The 20,007-nt window shown below is 31.6% G+C and overlaps 4 protein-coding genes across 4 annotated transcripts; 3 read left to right on the top strand and 1 right to left on the bottom strand.

Annotated features, from left to right (window-relative positions):
* Positions 1-533: 533 nt before the first annotated feature.
* Positions 534-3,041, top strand: PGO_011640 (mannose-6-phosphate isomerase; the record flags this gene model as incomplete). The annotated part of the gene is made up of 1 exon (XM_028685804.1): positions 534-3,041. One exon carries the CDS (start codon positions 534-536, stop codon positions 3,039-3,041), a length of 2,508 nt encoding a protein of 835 aa, XP_028541605.1.
* Positions 3,042-4,798: 1,757 nt separating this feature from the next.
* On the bottom strand, positions 4,799-10,753 carry PGO_011650 (sentrin-specific protease 2; the record flags this gene model as incomplete). The annotated part of the gene is made up of 3 exons (XM_028685805.1): positions 4,799-4,946; positions 5,367-9,294; positions 9,481-10,753. The coding sequence occupies 3 exons, from the start codon at positions 10,751-10,753 to the stop codon at positions 4,799-4,801; spliced, it is 5,349 nt and encodes a 1,782-aa protein (XP_028541606.1).
* A 3,180-nt stretch (positions 10,754-13,933) lies between these two features.
* PGO_011660 (hypothetical protein, conserved) lies at positions 13,934-14,308 on the top strand (the record flags this gene model as incomplete). The annotated part of the gene is made up of 1 exon (XM_028685806.1): positions 13,934-14,308. One exon carries the CDS (start codon positions 13,934-13,936, stop codon positions 14,306-14,308), a length of 375 nt encoding a protein of 124 aa, XP_028541607.1.
* A 1,406-nt stretch (positions 14,309-15,714) lies between these two features.
* On the top strand, positions 15,715-17,478 carry PGO_011670 (hypothetical protein, conserved; the record flags this gene model as incomplete). The annotated part of the gene is made up of 1 exon (XM_028685807.1): positions 15,715-17,478. One exon carries the CDS (start codon positions 15,715-15,717, stop codon positions 17,476-17,478), a length of 1,764 nt encoding a protein of 587 aa, XP_028541608.1.
* Positions 17,479-20,007: the final 2,529 nt, after the last annotated feature.

Below are 20,007 nucleotides of genomic sequence, written 5' to 3' on the forward strand. Positions count from 1 at the left end.
TCTCCATTTCGTGACATAGCAAAACATATATATATATATTCACCTTGCACACGTACGAGTTTTCCCACATGTACTTGCTGCCACTTTCAGAATTACACATATATGTACATATATATATATATATATATATATATATGTATAAAATAAAAGAATAGCGATTTTTTATCGCACACGAAATTACGCAGTTATATGGAAACTTTTTTATTTTTTGTTTTAGTACCCATTTTACCATTTACATCTTTCTAACATCAGTCGAGTTTCACAATTATCTTGACGATAGCACACGTGCCAACGTCATATGCATGCAACAAATTTTCATTGAGAGTAAAGAAAGAGAAAAAAAAAGGTCAAGAAAAAGGTCACAAAAGAGGTCACAAAAGAGGTCACAAAAGAGGTCACAAAAGAGGTCACAAAAGAGGTCAAAAAAGAGGTCACAAAAGAGGTCAAAAAAGAGGTCAAAAAAAAGGGGAGGGAGAGAGAGAAAAGAAAAAGGAGAAAAAAGGAAATAAAAAGCCATTCACGCTTGTAACAAAATGAAAACGAGAAAATTGTGTATAAATGAGTGCATTCCATATGTACAGAAATATGACTGGGGTAAGGGAAAAGACGGAATGGTATATGAAGTTATGAAAAACATAGTTAAGGAGAATTACGAAACTGTTAAAAAGGACATTGATAAGTTGGAATATATAAAGGAATATATCGAAAATGGTGATGAGAAGAACAAATCCGAAGTATTGAATAATAATGAGGAGGAGGAGCAAGGAGAAACTGAGAAAACGACATCAAAGGAAGAGGTGGAGGAGAAGAAGAATGTGGAGAAAAGGAAAAGGAATAATGGAAATAATAACACTGAAAGGAAAGATGAACAGAATTCTAAATACGCAGAATTATGGATTGGAAATCACGAAAAGGGTCCGAACTTAGTACTATACAAAAATAGCTTTATAAAAATCGAAGAATTTATACAAATTTACAAAATGAAAAAGAAAAAAAAAGGAAAAATTACAAAGTATTTATATAAAAAAATTGAAGATACAAAAAATAAATATAACAACAAGAAGAGTTCAATAAAATCAGAAGATGTTAACAATAATAGGAATAATGATGGTGATGTGAAAAGGTGTTCCGATATAGAATTTTCTTCTTTAAGGAATTATTCTTTGTACGAAAAGTACGACATTACTGTAGAGGATGTTGATAAGAATACACTTTTTCCCTATTTGTTTAAAATGCTGTCTATTTACAAGCCTCTGAGTATTCAAATTCACCCCAATGAAGTGCAAACATTGTATTTGAATACACTAAATCCTGCTCTTTATAAGGATAGAATTTTCAAAACAGAGATGTGTGTATGTATAAATTCCATGAGTTTGTTATGTGGTTTCATGAACATTTTTAAGATTTCCTTTTTGATAATGAATGTGAAGGAGTTGCATGATTTTTTTCTGAGAACAGATTTGCGTGTGGATGGAGGGACGAGCGGTTCAGGGGAGGTGAAAAGTTCGACGGAAGAAATTGATCAAAATGTTAAAATAGATGAAGGGAAGGAACAGGACATTTTCCACCTGTTCGACTTATTTCAAACAGAAAAAAATGAACACGTGGAAGAACTTATAAAAACTTTAGCACATATTTACATTTACATAATTAGCTATTCATTGAAGAGAGGAAACAGACAAACCTATGATGTAATATCAGTGATAGATAACTACGCTGAGTGTATTCAAAAATATGTATTTGATGAATCGTTTTTTGTAGGTTTTTATAAAAATGAGAATTTTTTAGATCAAAATTTGAACTTGGGGAATTTGATAAAAGGAGAAAAAGAAAAACTGCAAAATGGTTCCTCTGGGAAGAAAAACACATCTGAGATGAGTGGTTCAGATGAAGAAGAAAATGAGGAAGTTCTCGAGGAGGAATTGGAAGTGAGAGATGGAGAAGAAGTAAATGAAGAGGAGGGAAAGCAGAACATTGAGAATGGTGATGAGCAGAAGCGTTCTTTGGAAAATGAAAAGGACTCTGATTTGCTTAGTGCAAATCGGCAGATTAAGAAGCAGAACAGAGGAATTTCGACCGAAGGGAATATGGAGGAAGAGGACGAGGACGAGGAGAACGACGACGACAAGAAGAAGAATGGAGAAACGAAAGCATACCCTGTGAAGAAGCAAGATTTGCAATGTGCTGCTCAACTAATGAATCGTAAAAGAATTAAAGCTTTTTATGAACACATGTTCAAATATATAATATACAGAACGATGTTAGCAGAAAATGAGGTATTAGTAAAATGCATGAATGATATAGAAACTAAGAATGAAAAGTATAAGAAGTATATGAAGGATAAAGATATGGGAAGTAAAAATATTGAAGAATTATATATAGATATATGTAAGAAAAAGAATTATATGAATATTGAAAAAGATACAGAAAATTTCATTGTTAATAACATTTTTGAAATATTTTATAATGTATCCAAGTTCTACCCTAATGATGGGGGAAGAATTTTTATTTTTATTTTGCAACAGTTAAATTTAAAAGATGGAGATGTAGTTTATATTAAGCCAGGAGTTATTCATTCATACATTTCTGGGCACTGTTTAGAATGTATGACTAATTCTGATTTAGTAATAAGAGGAGGGTTAACGAACAAGGAGATTGATAAGTTAAATTTTATAAAATATGTAAATTACAAAAATAATTTTCCAATTATTTTAGAAAAAGAATTTATAAATTATAACATTATATCCTACAGCTATTACAAAATGAAGTATTTTAAAATTTTATTTATTAAAGTTAGACCAGGAGAAACTGTCAATTTTTTATTTTCTGATGTTACCTTTACCTCCTGTATCGTTTTGTCAACTAATAGGACTGTAAAAATTAAGGGAAAAAAAAATGACAAGAAAAAAGCAAGTATTAAGGGTGTCAAAAAGGGAACCGTTTTTTTTATTGCTCCAAGTATTGTAGTAACAATGTCCAATTTTTATGAAACGGAGCAGGATGGTGACAAGGAGTTCTTGCTCTACTGTGCCACGTCCTGAGGGGACAGCATCGTTTGGCAGTATTATTTGGCAGTATCATTTGGAAGCATCATTTGGAAGCTCCATTTTGTAGTATCATTTTTTAACATGACGTGGTTGCATCTGTATGTCCATCACGCCCTGCTTGGTTCCACTAACAACCCACAAGTGTGTCTCTTCAATCTGATAATATATGTACTGAGCAAGTATGTATATGTATATATATATTTTACTTATATGCACATGCAAGAAGGCACACTTTTTTAGCGATCAAATTCCATTCAAGGGAGACGGAGTTTTGTATCACGCTGCTTCGGCAGAAATTCCAAGCGCCCTGCTCATTATTTTCTCCCATTTTATTTTAAGAATACACAGATTTATGTGTGTATCGTACGTAAGTATGAGATTATGTATGTATTGTATGTAAGTATGAGATTATGTATGTATCGTATGTAAGTATGCTTTTGTGTGCATGCTTATGTATGTACTTGTTTTTACCCCCGTTACCCGTCTCCCCCAAAAGTGCATTTCTGCACAATTTCGTTAACTCTTCTTTACACACGTTTCTTTCCATAACCACTGTACACTAAGCATTTAGAATAAAGAAAAAAAAAAAAAAAAAAATTCAAAAAAATTGTGTTTTTTTTTCGCATGTTATTTTTCAGTGAAAATATATATGTCTTTCTCACCTATGAATAGCTAAAAAGCCATTAGGCAATAATTGAAAATGTTCTTCATGAACTTGAAAAAAATAGAATGACATATGACACAACAGTGTATTCTTTCTTAACCAGAGAGAAAGAGAAAAAAAAAAAAAAAAAATATATATATATATATATATATATATAAAATTTTAAATAATAAATTATTTTACACAGTATTTTAATCTTGTCTGTGTTTTTTTTTTTTTTTTTTTTTTTTCCCTCTTCATATTTTGATGTTATTGCGTTTGTTACTTTTTTTTTTTTTTTTTTATCGCAATTTTTACTAACCATTTTGAACGAAACTTGGTGTTTATACCTTTTTTGTACAATTTTGAAATTTAGAAATAAAATGGGGTTGCCACAAAGTGGAGAAAAGAGGGGTGGGATTAATTTGCGAACCGAGGAAGTTTACAAGTTATGAAAGTAATTATTAACTTGCAATGGCTGAGTTCAAAAAAAGAAAAGAGACACATATAGTGTTGGGATACCCAGATAAATGGAGAAGATATGTGTAGATAAACGAATATGCATAAACACACACTCAAATGTGAGAAAGGTGTCAAGGGGGATATATCTCGAACCAATGAATAGATAATTATGCGTGTCCACAAAAAATACGTATCCACATTGACAAAAAAAAAAAAAAAAAAAAAAAAAAAAAAAAAAAAAAAAAAAAAAAAAAAAAAAAAAAAAAAAAAAAAAAAAAAAAAAAAAAAAAAAAAAAAAAAAAAAAAAAAAAAAAAAAAAAAAAAAAAAAAAAAAAAAAAAAAAATCTGAAACGTACACGTATAGGTAGAAACATATATATATATATATATATATACATGCACGCATAGGTACATACATATATATGTATCTATGATTACTTAAGCGCACATATCATTGAACATAGGTGAAAAAAAAAGACCCTCTGCGTGAACGGCAAAAAAAAAAAAAAATAATAAAAAATAAAATAAAGTAAAATAAAGTAAAATAAAATAAAATAAAGTAAAATAAAGTAAAATAAAATAAAGTAAAATAAAGTAAAATAAAGTAAAATAAAATAAAAGACGTTGGCGCCTGAGATATATACATTCATACCAAGGGGGAACTTAGATTCGTTCTCTTACTCTCGATGTTGTTGTTCATCATAAATAGCAAATTCAGGACCTCGATGTGGTTGTCTGACTTCCAGTTTATAACGTTCTTCATGTATAACAGCATCTTTTTCATTTGTCTACGCCTGGGGTAGCAGTAGGGAGATGGCATGGCGTGAGAAAAAGAGGGAACCAACGGGTGCACATGATGGTACAGTGATGACGAACATATTTGACACATGTGAAGACACACGTAATGACACACATGATGGTACAGTGATGACGAACATATTGACACACATGTGAAGACACACGTAATGACACACATGATGGTACAGTGATGACGAACATATTTGACACATGTGAAGACACACGTAATGACACACATGATGGTACAGTGATGACGAACATATTGACACACATGTGAAGACACACGTAATGACACACGCAATGACACACGCAATGGTGCATAACCTCGTGCACATGTCTCGGAACGTGGCCGTGCGGAGAAGGACATCCACAGTGGTTCATGTAGAAACAGAACACAGGCGTGTGTATAAGCTTACTTCATGCTTATATCTCTTGGGGAGAACCATGGGGTGGGGGTTCTATCATAGGACTTAGAGTAGATACTGTTGCTATGAGAGGTATAGTTGTACGGGCCAAAGCGAAGTTTATCGTCAGCACATTTATTCCTTGTGTGTTCACGACAAGGCTTAATTAGTTCATTTTCAACTAAGTGTGTATTTAAACATAAATGTAGGATGAAATGGATGATGTATATTCCACAATCATATGTGTTATTTTGTTTTGGTGTAATGTTTGGATATATGAACTTGAAGCAAATTCTAGGTATGTCACTCGAGTTATTCGTGTAGGTAGCGGTAGTTGAAATGTGAGCCATATGATCATGGAGGAATATATGTTCCACGTACTTTTTCAGTTTATTCAATATCTTATTGCCTTTCGCAGAGGGGAATAATGAATCAAGGTATATCATGTAAGCCATTTTAACATTCTCTTTTTTCCCTTGTTCTATCATTTTTTTTGTGTTTTTATCGTGATGCTGGTCGTTGTCTGTGGTAACATTACAGGTTTTGTCAGAGCTCGTTTTGCTTGTATTCTTCAAAAAGTTAGATTTTTCTTCATTTGAGTGGTTTGCAAGGTTTATGCGGTTTGCATAGCTTGCAACATCTGTGGAGAATGAGACCATGTCACGTTCTCCTGAATCACTCGAACTTGTCGCAAAGTTGCAGAAACGGCTTTTCTTTTGTTCCCCATGGTCAGACATATTGTCATTTGCATGCAAATAATTCCTCAACACAAGTGTGCAATTATTTTGCCTGTTAGATTTGAGGAGCAAATTCCTTTTGGAAAAATACGAATCGCAGGATTTGCTTCTAAAATTTTTATCTGATCTGTTTTCGATAAATCTAATTTTTGAAAACTCGTTTTTTCTCTTGCCTTGGTTAGAAGTGACTGTTTTGATTCCCAAGAAATATTTGTTGCAGTATGCAGAAAGTGGCATTTCCTCTATAGGACAATGGTAAGTGCGTGCGGTTTGGCCTGAGCATTGGTTTTTTTCCTTCCCTGGCAGATTTTTGATGATTCCATCGCTTGGTTGGCTTGCACTACTTCTGTCGCTAGGTTGGATTACATTGCTTCTGTCGCTTGGTTGGCTGGCACTGCTTCTGTCGCTAGGTTGGATTACATTGCTTCTGTCGCTTGGTTGGCTTCTACTAATTGCATTGTTGGGTAGATGGCTAGCTGAGGCTGGCTCATCCTTCTGGGATGTGTTAAAAGGAAAGTACAAGAGAACCAATGACCAGTGTGTATTATTTATGTTGATGGGGACAAAAACATACGTGTATTCATAAATTTTTTTCTCGAGTTTCTGGATCCACCTATTGGTGTTCATATATGCTTTTGAAGTATCATCATATAATTCAATTTTTTTATAAAAGAAAGTGTTAAAAATATAAATTTCATTTTTTTTTTTTTGATCATTTTTAAGGATAAATGAATAGATATAATTATTAAAAAAATCGATAATAGAATCATCAATATATTTAGATTTATTCAAACGGAAAATATTATGACCATCTATTTGATAATTATTTATTTTCCATATATTTTTCATTTCGATTGTTTTTCTGTTTATATAGAGTTTCAAAATTTCTGTATCTACAATTTTTTCCCTTTGCATAAATTGTAATTTTATTTTCTCAATTTTGGAAAAATTTAAAAAAGTTGTTAAGTAGAATTTTAACTTGTTTGTATATTTAAAATGTTTAGTATGACTGCAGTATATAACTTTTATAATATCAAAGATGTTCTTTACTTTGTGTTTAAGAAACAAGGCACTTTTTTCTTTGTTCATTTCTATTCCTTCAGATGATGCATTTGCATTTGAACATTCATCTGTCTTGTAATTTATGTTGTCATGGTCATTTTTATCACTACTCTTTTCCTTGCTAGTGAGTACTTTGTTCTTAACGAAACAGCTATTTCCACAAGAATTGATTCGATTTTCATTGCTTTGCTCACTTATGCAATTTTTCTGTTCTCTCGTGTGTCCCTTCTGCTTGTCCTCTGGTATTATGTCATCTACTGATGTGACATGTTGTTTATACTGTGAATCGGTGTCTGTGATGTAGCACACATTGGAGTCACTGAAGTGGGTTTCTTTTGATCCATTCGCGTGGCAATTATTTGTGGTATCACTTTTGGCATCACTTTTGGCATCACTTTTGGCATCACTTTTGGCATCATTTTTGGCATCATTTTTGTCATTATTTTTGGCATCATTTTTGGCATCATTTTTGGCATCATTTTTTCCATATTTTTTGGCCTCATTTTTGGCATCTTCTGTGCCATCTGTACCATGTGTTCCATCATTTGGAACACAATCAGATGCTGCATGGTTAAATCTAACTCCATCATTTGATACTTTTGCCTCAGAAGCAATCAATTCACATTCGCTATTTCTCACATCTAGAAATGATTCATAGTCTTGCTCCTTATCTAATATTCCATGCGTAACTTTTTTGTTTCTATTTTGAATAATTTCCACGTTTTCAACTTTATCGATTTTTCTTTTCTTGTCATTCTTTAACTCTTCCTCGTTGCCATGGCTATCACTAGACACTAAAAAAAATTCTTGTGAATATTTTTCCACGCGCGAATAGGAAGAACATGTTTTCGATGAATGACATGGATTTTGACATGTGTTCACATTGTCTTGCATGCAGATCGATTCATCCCTGGAGGTTCTAGCGCTTGGAAAAAATTCGCTAGCTACATCTTCCGTTTGGTTACATGTGCTTGTGTTTGGTTTAACATCGGCATCTGAATTGTTTGCAGAGGTGTTCGAGAAGTTGGCACAGATGCTAGAAATGATTGCACCGGTGTCTGAAAAGTTAGCAGAGGTGCTAGAAATAGCTGCAACAACATGCTTAGTGCTTGAAACAGTATCCGCAATGCTTGCTTTTACGTCCGTTTCACCATACATGTTGTGCGTGCTAACCCCATCATTGACACCCTCGTTGCAAGTGTTGACAAGAACATCATGGCAAATGTTTCTCGCATTTCTCTCTTCTTTGTAACATATACTTTTTTCATTTTCAGATGAACTAATACACTCAGAGGAAAGTTTTCTCTTCTGTACCTCTTTGCATATCGTTTTGTTGTTCTTAATCACAATTTCTTGTTCTTCAAGATTATCTTGGCGTGTTTTTATTCTATTATTTTCCAACTCAAAATGGAATATTAATTTTTCATCATCATTCTTTGTTTTTTCTTTCAATGAGCAATCGATATGACATGTATCATTTGGATGGTTCAAGTTATGATCTCTATTATTGGTTTCATTTGTGTGATTGGGTTCGTAATCAGTTAAACTATTGCAGCGAATTCTGTTGGGGTCTTGATAGACGATATTCCTGTGATAATTACTGGTGTTATATGATTGCACCATGCAAATTTCCCTATCCTTGAAGGAGTGTTGTTGTTGTGTTGTATTTTTCTTTTTTTCAAAAATTTCTTTTCTTCGACTTTTAGTAAATGTAGAATATACATTGTTTGTGTGAAAAGTAGAGTTTGATATTTTATCAATTTTTGCCTTTTTCAATAGTACATATTTTTGTATAACAATTTCTTCATCCTTTTTTAAATTTAAATTCAGTAGGAGCCATTTAATTTTTAAATTGTTTCTTGTAAACAAATGGACATTCTTTTTTTTATTTTCTTTTATATAGAGTTCATTTTCTCTAGTCACAACTTCCATATCGCTGAAGTACAGATCATTGCTACATATGCTTACGTCACTTTCATAATTTTCTAGGAATGTCTGTGGTAATTTATCTATTTTGCTTTTTCTTATCTCTGATGTGTATTTATTTTTTTTTTTGATTTTTGAGTATTCCCTCTCGATGTGCTGGTGTCGTTCGTCTTTTAAAAATCCGGATATCTGTTTTGTGAAGTTCTCTTCATTGCCTGAGTGCAACATGGGTGAGATATGGAACAAAAAAAAAAAAAGGAAAAAAAAAAAAAAAAATGTGCACATATTGTACATGTGATGATGTACACACATATATATATATACACATAGATTATAAGCATGCGGTTATGACAACTCTGCTGAGTGTGCAAAAGAGAGGGGAAAAAATAATAAAATAGAACCTTGGTCGAATGTGGTAAATTGGTTCATAAATATATCCGCTGGTTCTCGAAAGTGAAGATATAAGATTTTAATTTCGTTTTCATGCGTGTTGTCATTCTCGCTGTCATGAGAGTTGCCACTCTCGTTATCATTCTCGTTATCATTCTCGTTGTCATTCTCGTTTCCATTCTCGTTTCCATTCTCGTTTCCATTCGCTTTGTCATTATGGCTGCCATGCATGTTGCCACTATCGCCTGAACGAGTCATATCTTTTTCGCGCACGCATGTATTGTCATTATATGGAATGTTGTTGCGAAGAAGAATACCATCATTGTTGATGCTACTTCCGTTTTGGAAATTTTGAGTGATATCCTCATGCGTTCCTAATTGTGTGTGTTTTGCACTGATGAATCCTTTGGAGCTTTTGTTAATTTTCTGCTTTAGAATGTTTTTTAAGGAATTTAAAGTTTTGTCATCCGTCTTCTTTAGTTTTGTGAATTCGATGGTTGATATGTCATAGCTGCAGTTTATGCTGTCGAACAATTTGGTGATGAAAATTTTTTTCGAAACATTTGCACTTGCGTTGTTGTCCACTTTAGTACCCACTTTAGTGCCAGATTTTGTACTGGATCCATCTTCCATTTTGATTTCATGTTGACAAGATTTACATCTATCAGTTATTTCTTCCTTGATGAATGAGGTGAATTGCTTGATGCCATTTTTTAATTCCTTACTGACAGTTTTTGCTTCATCAATTGGAACTTCACTTTTAACCTTGATACAATCCACGTGTGTGTGTTCACATATGTTTGCTCTATCGTTGCTTTGGATCTCCCCGTGATTATTGTTGTCAATGTGTGCGTCACTTCCTGTGTGAGTAGAAGTGTTAGTTGTATTTTCTCCCTTTTTGACATATTTGGATTGAACTTGGTAGATGTATATTTCATTATTTTTTTTATGCATACATAAATATAATTTGACTTTTTTTTTGCGATAAAAGTGGTAGAGATACTTGTTTTGCCCAGAATTGTTACTATTGGTACTTGGGTAGTATGTAATAATTTTTGAATTTCCACAAATGTATGAAATAAGTTCTACTATTATGAAGTTATCAGTGTCTTCTTCACATTGGTCATTATTGTCATCTGAGGAGAGAATTTCGCACATGTCACTTGTGATTGGTTGGTTTTTATTAATCCTTTCGTCTCCCTCTTCCGCTTTCTCTCCCTCTTCCCCTTCTTCATCTTCTTCTTCTTCTTCCTCACATGAATTGTATTTTGTCTTATCTATCATTTCGTTTTTTATGTTTTCTTTTCTTGGATCCCTCTTTATATTTTCTTGGGCTGGGTGGGCTGAAATGAATTGTGGTGTCTAGATTGAAGTACCTATGTTGTGGTGTCTATATTGAAGTACCTATGTTGTGGTGTCTATATTGAAGTACCTATGTTGTGGTGTCGACTTTTCATTGATTACTTCTCCGTTGTCACTTCTTCAGAGCATAAGTGAAGGGAGTTGTTGCTCTTGATTTTTCTTTCTTTTTATGGAATTCAATTGATTGTTCTTTTTTTTTATTTTCATAATTTGTCTATTTATGTATTTCTGAGAATATGGGAAAAGATGAGGATTTTTTTTTTTCCCCTTTTTTTTTAAATTTTTTTAAAGATTTTTTTTTTTTTTTTCTGTGTGTCCTTTAAGGGTACTCCATTTGATAGGAACAACAAATTTGGGAATACTTAACCGTGGCGTTGTGAATAACCAAATGATTGAAATTTATCGTTTGACAAATGGTCAAAGTGGAGGAAAGCAATGAAACAGTAGACAAAATAGTGCAAAAAACGGATAAAAAATTGCCAAGAATTTCCTGCAAAAACATCAAACAGTGGTGTAAAAAAAAAAAAAAAAAAAAAGGGATGAAAAACTTGTTACTCCTTTCTAGAAAGCATAAAGAAACATCTGCATTACATTTACATGGATATTTTAAAAGTTTTTCGTTCCGTGATATTCACTACACTTCGTGCACGTTGAGGTATTTACCTGCATGCACAAAAATTGACATGTGTATAATTTGGAACAGCACAATTTGTTCGTTTGGCACCTGTATTGTGTAGTAGTTGCGACTTTGTATTTTTTTATTAGTGTACATAGGAGTATAATGTGTATACACTTTTTTTTTTTTTTCTCTTTTTTCTCTTTTTTCTCTTTTTTTTCTTTTTTTTACGCCCTCTACCCCTCTTTTGGATCTAAGACGATTAAAGAGGGGGATCGACCACGTGCCTAACTATACGCGCGTATGCTCAGGCACATAGTCATATACATACACAAATGAACATGTACATGTGTATACTCTCCAGGTACACATCTATAACTGCAGTGTGTGAGTTTCTATTCTATGTGTAAGATACATATTTTAGTGATGTCAAAGGAACACCATTCTTTCATACGGAAATTTTTCACAAAATGTAGGTTCACACATATCATCCCTATGTATATGTAAAGGCTAAACATGCAAAAAGGGGAGGAAGAGGGGGAAAAAAAAAAAAAAAACTTCCGGTAAAATTTTTATATGTGTACTGTTTTTTTTTTCTAATCTGATCAGGATAGCGACAAAAAATGAAAGACAAAATTTTCGTTTCAAATGTTATGCAAGTTGGTAAAAATACACTAAATAAGGTATATGTAGAATATGTTTTTTTTTTTTCTTCTTTTTTTCTTCAAATTGGTATGAATTAGATTAATATGTATATTATGTACACAAAAGTTTATACATACAAATTATCAGGAAGAAAAAAAAAAAAAAAAAAAAAAATATGAACTATTCATGAACTCGTGAAAACCTTAGAATTTTGAGAAGTAAACTGTTACGGTGTTTTTTTTTTTTTTTTTTTTTTTTTCTTTTCTTTTTTGTGAAGAAACTGGGTAATAATTTATATTTACATTTACATTTACATATTTTGCTATTTTTTTCTTGACTTATAACTAGACAGTGACATTATGAGAAAAATAAAAAAAAAATTTCAAAATGGTGTTTTATTTGAAGATGCATATGTTTGATAATTTTAGTTTATAGGGTTATGAGTGTACGTGTTCAGTGGGTGTGTGTAGTTGGGGAGGGGTAAGGTAAAATTGGTATATAACAGAAGTGTAGGTGTGAAGCAGATATTTATCAAAGCGTTCTTTTTCCCTTGTAATGAGCGAGAAAATGTAGCATGTATGTATACATATCTGTACGTATGAAGCTCACGAACACTTGAGAGTATGTAATGAAAAATGCACATGCGGATTTTGTTGATTGTTGCGAACAAGAATGTGTTGATCCCTTGATGATGATAATGTGTTTTCAATATACCCATAGGTATGAAGCTTTCTTCCTCTGCTTTCATTCAATTTGCCTCACCTTAACTGAAAATATGTGCACCTATTTTAACAGATAGAAGTCATTTTAGTAAATAGCAGTGAATCATTTTAACTGCTCGACATTCGTTAACTAATTAAGCAATGAAAATAGGTGTTAATGAATTTTTTTTTTTTTTTTTTTTTTTTCTTCACTAGTGCTATTGTGTAACTTATACCAACTTAGAAAAACTATGCATAATTTAAGAAAAAAAAAAAAAAAATGACTGAACTGATAAGCAAAATTTCAAACAGGGAGTATTATGAATTCCTTTAAATCTACACCCCAAAAGTTGTAGCTTCCTCCTTTTTGCATTTGTAAAAAAAAAAAAAAAATCTTATTTTTTAACCAATTAATACTTATATATTTTTTTTTACTCGAAAACATATGAGCATGTTACATATTTCAATTTTTGTATTCACCTCTGGGATAACAAAATACACATTTGAGTATAGCGTCAACGTATGAACAATTCGGCCATTTGTATGGAAGAAAAAGAGGAAAAGGAAAAAAAAAAAAAAAAAAAAAAAAAAAAGTATACAACAATACAAGACTATAAGAATAAAAGAATATATGAATACAAGACTATAAAACAAAAAACTACAAAAACAGTAGACTTCAAAAATAGAAGACTACAAGAATAATAAAACAGGACATAGTATAATATAGTGTAATATAACAAAATAAAATGAATTAAAAGAATTGAAATAAAATTTAGCTCATTTTCTCCCCTTGAAGAAGCGTATCTCCATTAGAGTGCTTATCACCTGCACCTGAGATCAAAGCCGAACTTAATCTTTGGAGTGCTAGGAAAGTGAGAGAAAAACAACAGGATTATTTTATTTTTATTTTTTTTTTTTTTATGTGAAGAAAAACAGCTATTCGTGTTAAGACTTAGGAAAAGAATCACATAATAGAAACCCAAAACAGGAGCACAATTTATATCCCTCTGTAAGACATAAAAATAGAACCATCGTCATATTCCACGAGCACTACTACGTGAACCCAAATCTCAGTCGTAACTCAGCTCAGGTAGGATTACAATTCCCTCCACCCTTCCACCCCTTCCTCATCAGCTCCAAATGGATATTAATTTGGAAGAACGAGCATATACATCCCCACTGTTACGGTACATATACCAGAAGAATGAATCAGGAAAGAAAAATAACGATGAAGAAAAAAAATTTGGATTCACACCATTCAGTATAAGACTAGGAAGTTTACCAATAAAAAATGCCAGTAACAATAAATATATGTCAAACATAAATTCATTAAACATTGTAAATATGTTACCATTATCTTTATTCTCAAATTATAATAGTAACAATATGAGTTCTACTGATATATTATTTTTACCAAAATTTTCTACTTTTCTTTTTTTCACAATTCCTATTTTTGTCATGTTGCCAAACCTGACTTTGTACACCAAGCATTGGTTCTTTTTTGCTCCAAAGTAGGTTATGTGGTTACATGTGGTGGGTTCGTGGTTACATGTGGTGGGTTCGTGGTTACATGGGGTAGATTCAGATCTGCATATGTTTGTGTACCCGAGGGGACATGCTATCAGAACTGCTTACAAACATTGAGAAGTGGATGCCATGAAGACGTACCCATTTCATTCATATTCCTCTTCATCTCTAACGTTTTGCAATTATCAATGCTGTGAGAAAGTGCAGCATTTGAATGATGTGCATTATCGAGTTATGTTTGGTGTCTTCCTTACTTTTATACTTTATCGCTACTCCCTCCCTACTACTTCTCTCTCCTTAGTGTTATCTCAATTTTAGGAATGAGAGAAGAGGGGGATTTTTTTTTTTTTTTTTTTTTTTTTTTCCATTCAGTTTTACCGCATCAATTCAGTGTAATTTCGTTCATTTACTTTTGCCGCCTCCATTTTGTTTAACTTCTTTCATTTTATTTTTTTTTGAAAACATAAAAAAATATATTTTTTTTTTTTTGCAACTTTGGCATTACAATGCATATTTTAAGATATATGCTCTTTGGGAAATCGCAACGTGTCTGAGTGTAGGAAATTTGGAGAGCGTGTATAATGAGTGACAGTAGTTAATTGTTCTGTGTATGTGGATAATTACTGGGTAGATCCAAGTGGGTGAGCAACCCTGTATATGTACAGTAGTGACAGGGATGCATGTGCAGTAGCGATGGAACTGCATACACTTGTAGAGCAAAGGTGGAGAAGGAAAATTAAATATTTCTCTCTTTTGAAGAAAACAAGAGGAGATGCGAAAAGAAGAAATGCTTTATATCTTGTTCAAGAGGGGACGTCATGGCGAAGTTGAAAGGGTTTAGGTAGTTCCATGGCACGAAGAAGGGCAAAAAAGGAGGAAAAAAAAAGGAGGAAAAAAAAAGGAGGAAAAAAAAAGGAGGAAAAAAAAAGGAGGAAAAAAAAAAAGTAAAGAAAAGAAAAGAAAAGCAATGCCAAGATTAGCAGAGACGAACTGAAAAGAAAGAAATACATTTTAAATTTTGAGCATATGCCCAAGTTAACGTAAAATATACATTTTTGTAAAATTAATTGTACAGTTTTGCGCTCCCTTAATGTAGGCATTAAAAATAAAGAAGCACATTGGGAAAAAACAAAAAAAAAAAAAAAATAATAAAATAAGGTGAAAATACAAAATAAAAAAAAAATAACGTGGCAGCAACAACTTTTTTTTGCGAATCCTCTGTTAATATATAAATTAATTTTAATCTGGGTCCATGTTTATCATCACAAATGGGTTATTTTAAGTAAAAAACGTATTCCTTTTTTTTGACCGATCGAATGTAAGTTTTCATCCTTGATCCTTTTTTTTTCCACATTGAGAAAAAAGAGAAGAGATGAAAAAGTGAGAACACAAAGATGATAAAGTCATTTATTAACAACGGGATAAAAATATACTCGTTGACATCTGGGAAAGTGAGTCCAGAAGGACGGGGAATTGGTGGTTTGGGAAATGGAGGAGGGGAAAGCAACACCAAAAAAAAAAAAAAAAAAAAAAGTGGAAATGTTGGAAGTAGTGAAAATTCAGTAGAAATTTTACATGATCTTGAATTTTCTCAAAAAAGTGAACAAATAAAGGTAAGTGAAGATGGTAGGTACCTATGCATTAGTGGAATGTATCCACCTCAAGTAGGATTGTATGATACAAAAGAAATGTCGATAAAGCATAGGAGGCATTTCGATGAAGAGGTCATTAATTTTGAATTCTTAAGCAATAATTATGAAAAATTAGTTTTTTTATGTAAAAATAGACATATAGAATTCCACAATGCAGCTGGTAAATATTATAAAATGAGGATTCCAAAAGAAGGAAGGAATTTAATGTATAATAAGGAGAATTGTAATTTATATATTTGTTCATCATTTGATGATATATACATTTTAAATTTACAAAAAGGTTGTTTTGAAAGTTCATTAAGGAGTAAAAATGAACATAATAATTTTATATGTAAGAATATGCAGTTACCTATTATTGCTACTGGAGGTTCAAATGGAATTCTAGAAATATGGGATGAAAGGGTGAAAAAAAGTATAAATTGTTTAGATATCCATGAAATGGAAGAATTAACAGATTGTGCCTTTTCAGAAAGTGGTTTAAAATTAGCAGTAGGAACGGAAAAGGGAATTGTAAAACTTTTTGATATAAGACATAGTAAACCTCTTTTTGTTAAAGATCATTGCAATGATTTACCAATAAAAAAGATAGAATTTATAAACACTAATAAGAGGACAAGTGGTAGTGCAGAAAAATACTCCTATACCAGTCTTACCCATAGGTTTGATAAAAATGAAAGTAACAGAAATAGTGACTATGCTGGAGGTCGTAATATTACATCAAATGAATGGGTAGCATCTGCTGACTCGAATTGTATCAAAATATACAACGAAAATGAACAGAATTTGCTATCATTCCATGTAATCAATTTTGAGAGTGAAAATAGTAGAAATAGAAATAAGAACAAAAAGACAAATGTTTTCAAGTTATTAAATAATGATACGGTGAACATCAACTCATTCACATTTTACAAAAATTCTGGATTATGTTTCATTCCATGTGATATGCAAAATGTATCCCTTTACTTCATTCCTTACATTGGAATAGCTCCACAGTGGTGCAATTTCCTGGATAATATTACAGAAGAATTAGAAGAGAAAGAAAGATATTATAACAGTAATGAAAAGGATGATGAATATCATACCAATGCTAATAATCTTTTTGATGATTATGTTTTTGTTACAAATGAACAAGTTGAACAGTTAAATATAGGTCATCTCAGAGGAACGTCCAATTTAATTTCCTATCTGCATGGATATTATATCCCTACTAAAATATATGCAGATATTAAAAGTGTTGTCGAGGCCAATAATTTAAATCAAGTGAAAAAAGCAATTGTGCAGAAAAGACTTGAGAAGAAGCAACAAATGAGAATTCCTGATAAAAATGTTTTGATTAATAAAGACTATGTTGACAAGTTGCTAAACAGGGTTAACAAGAAAATAGACAAGAAACAGAAGGCACTTATAGATGCAGAGGAGTTGTTGAAGGATGAGAGATTCAACAAACTGTTTTATGATCCTGAATACATGGTGGAGACTGTTGATTTGGGGGATCAATCAGATTAAAAAATGGAATAATAAAAAAAAAAAAAAAAAAATGATCTTTCTCCTTCGCATGAGCATTTGACACGAATCTTTGTTTATTGGCTAATTTCTCAATTACTAGACTTTTTTTTTTGTCACTTTTTTTTTGCCTTTTTTTTTTTTTTGTCTCCCCTTTCTCCCACTTGGTGGAGGATAAAATGTGGGAGGAGTATAACAGAACAGGTCTATATATTTTTTTTTTTTTATTTATTTATTTTTTTTTTTTTTTGCCTCTCTTTTTTCTGAACATAGTTTTCACGTATTAACCATATGTGGAAAGTGGCTACACAATTTGGTAGAAAAATAAAAAAAAAAAAAAAAATAAAGGGGAGAAAATATTGTGGAAATGTTACTCTAAGAAAATCCAGTACAATCCACCGTTGGAAAAGTTAAAAAAGGGGAGGGAAAAAAACATCTTCTCTTTCATCCGAGAGAAAGAGAGAATTGCTAATTAAGAAATTGTTGGAAGATTGAAACTTCTTCAATCCAAATATCAAGAAGAAGGAGATATTTTTCTCCTAACAATCCGAATAGGAGTTCTAAATGAACATGTCATTTTTATTTATTTTTCCATTATTTGAGAATCGTACGTTGCGACGTATTACATTATGCTCCTGTTTTTCTCGTTCTGTGGCTCTATCTTTTTTTTTTTTTTTTTTTTTTTCTTTTTTTTTCCGTTCTTACCATTTTTAGCACTTTTACCATTTTTACATTTACTTACAACCACAAAGAATCCAAATGTATATATCTTTCCTGGTTCTCGTCATTTTGAAAGATCATCAACAAAAAATTTACTCATTCCATTAATTAACAGCATTTTAGATTTGTTAACATTATAATTAACTACTTTTCTCTTATAACTTTTTTTTTTTTTTTTTTTTTTTTTTTTTTTATGAAACACATAACACAGCACTACTAATGTGCATGTAAGAACCGATCACATTAGGAGAGAAAAAAAAAAAAAAAAAAAAAAAAAAAAAAAATCTACACTTAGTAGAGCAGTGAAAATAAATCTTCTTTAGCAGTAGACTTTTTTTTTTTTTTTTTTTTTTTGCACAGCTGGGGAAAAAAAAAAAAAATTTAGAAAAAAAAAGAACAAAAAATTAAAAGAAAAAGAACAAGTTAGAAAAAAAAAAATAAAATAAATTAAAATAATGGTGCATAAGTCACATGTGAAAAGTGAAACATTTATATCCTACATCTGATGAACTAGTTTTACCGATTCTGGTAATTGCTCAGCAATTTTGTGTAGGTACTTGAAAAACCCTCGCCCCCTATCCCACCTCTGCATGCTTGAATATATACTTAAACTTTCTTTTTGTAACGTGATTCTTACGTAGAACAAATCTGTAACCTGTGTATTTGTTCTATGCATGCGTGCTTGTATTTTTATTTATTCATTCATTTATTTATTCATTTATTTATTCACCTATTTTATTTATTTATTTTATTTATTTACTTATTTACTTATTTACTTATTATTTTATTTTTTTTTTTGTTTTTTCTGCTTCATTTTTACTAATCATTGAATCTGTTTTTGTACTTTTATAATTATTATTACTATTATTTTTTTGAAGCAAATCTGTTTGTTCCAATTGTTCTTTTTTGTTTACCTTTATTATATTATTATTTTATTCAATTTTATTCTATTTTATTCTATTTTATTCTATTCTATTTTATTTTATTCTATTTTATTTATTATTTCCTGACCGTTTTTGTTAAGTTGGCATTTACTGGACATTAGGCAGCTTTGCTCTAACGTCTTTGGTTCCATTATTGTACCTGTGCGTGTGTGTGTGTGTGTAATTAACTGTTTTGTTATGTTTCTCTTTCTGCCATATTGCTTTTTCATTCTCATTCTGTGTTCTAGAACATTTTCATATTATTTTTTTCATAGTTCTGGATTGTAATCACCTATTTCGCTGGACTTATCAGTAGGTGTTATTTCTCCACTTTTGGTGAGTGTGTAAGAATAGTTTTGTTTTTATTTTTCCTGGTTTTAATCACCTATTTCGCTGGACTTATCAGTAGGTGTTATTTCTCCACTTTTGGTGAGTGTGTAAGAATAGTTTTGTTTTTATTTTTCCTGGATTTTATTCTATTCCATTTTTTCCTTCTAGTGGCATTTGCCACCTTGCGTGGGTTCTGAGTTCGCGCTGCTATATATATATGTGTGTGTGTAAAATTCCAATAATCATTTTCTGCATCAATAACACAGCTTGATGCAGACACAGTAAGCAGCTTGGATTCGAAATGCTCGTAATTTATTTTGAGAATCTTGTAATAAATTTGGAGAGAATAATATTTTATGTTGAATTGTTTCTTCTCTACCTCTCGGCCCTTTTTCTCTGTAGCTGATTTTTGCTACCCCCGGAGGGCGGTTCTTGTTTCTGAGTCAGGTGAAATGCACCGCTTAGAGAATTTGTGTACAGGTAGTGAAGTAGTAAAGTAAAGAGACAAAGAAGTATAAGTGAGGAAAACAAAAAGAATGACTAGTTCAGCACATGTCTT

Source organism: Plasmodium gonderi, assembly GCF_002157705.1.
Source record: "Plasmodium gonderi DNA, contig: Chr01, whole genome shotgun sequence".
Classification (NCBI taxonomy): Eukaryota; Apicomplexa; class Aconoidasida; order Haemosporida; family Plasmodiidae; genus Plasmodium; species Plasmodium gonderi.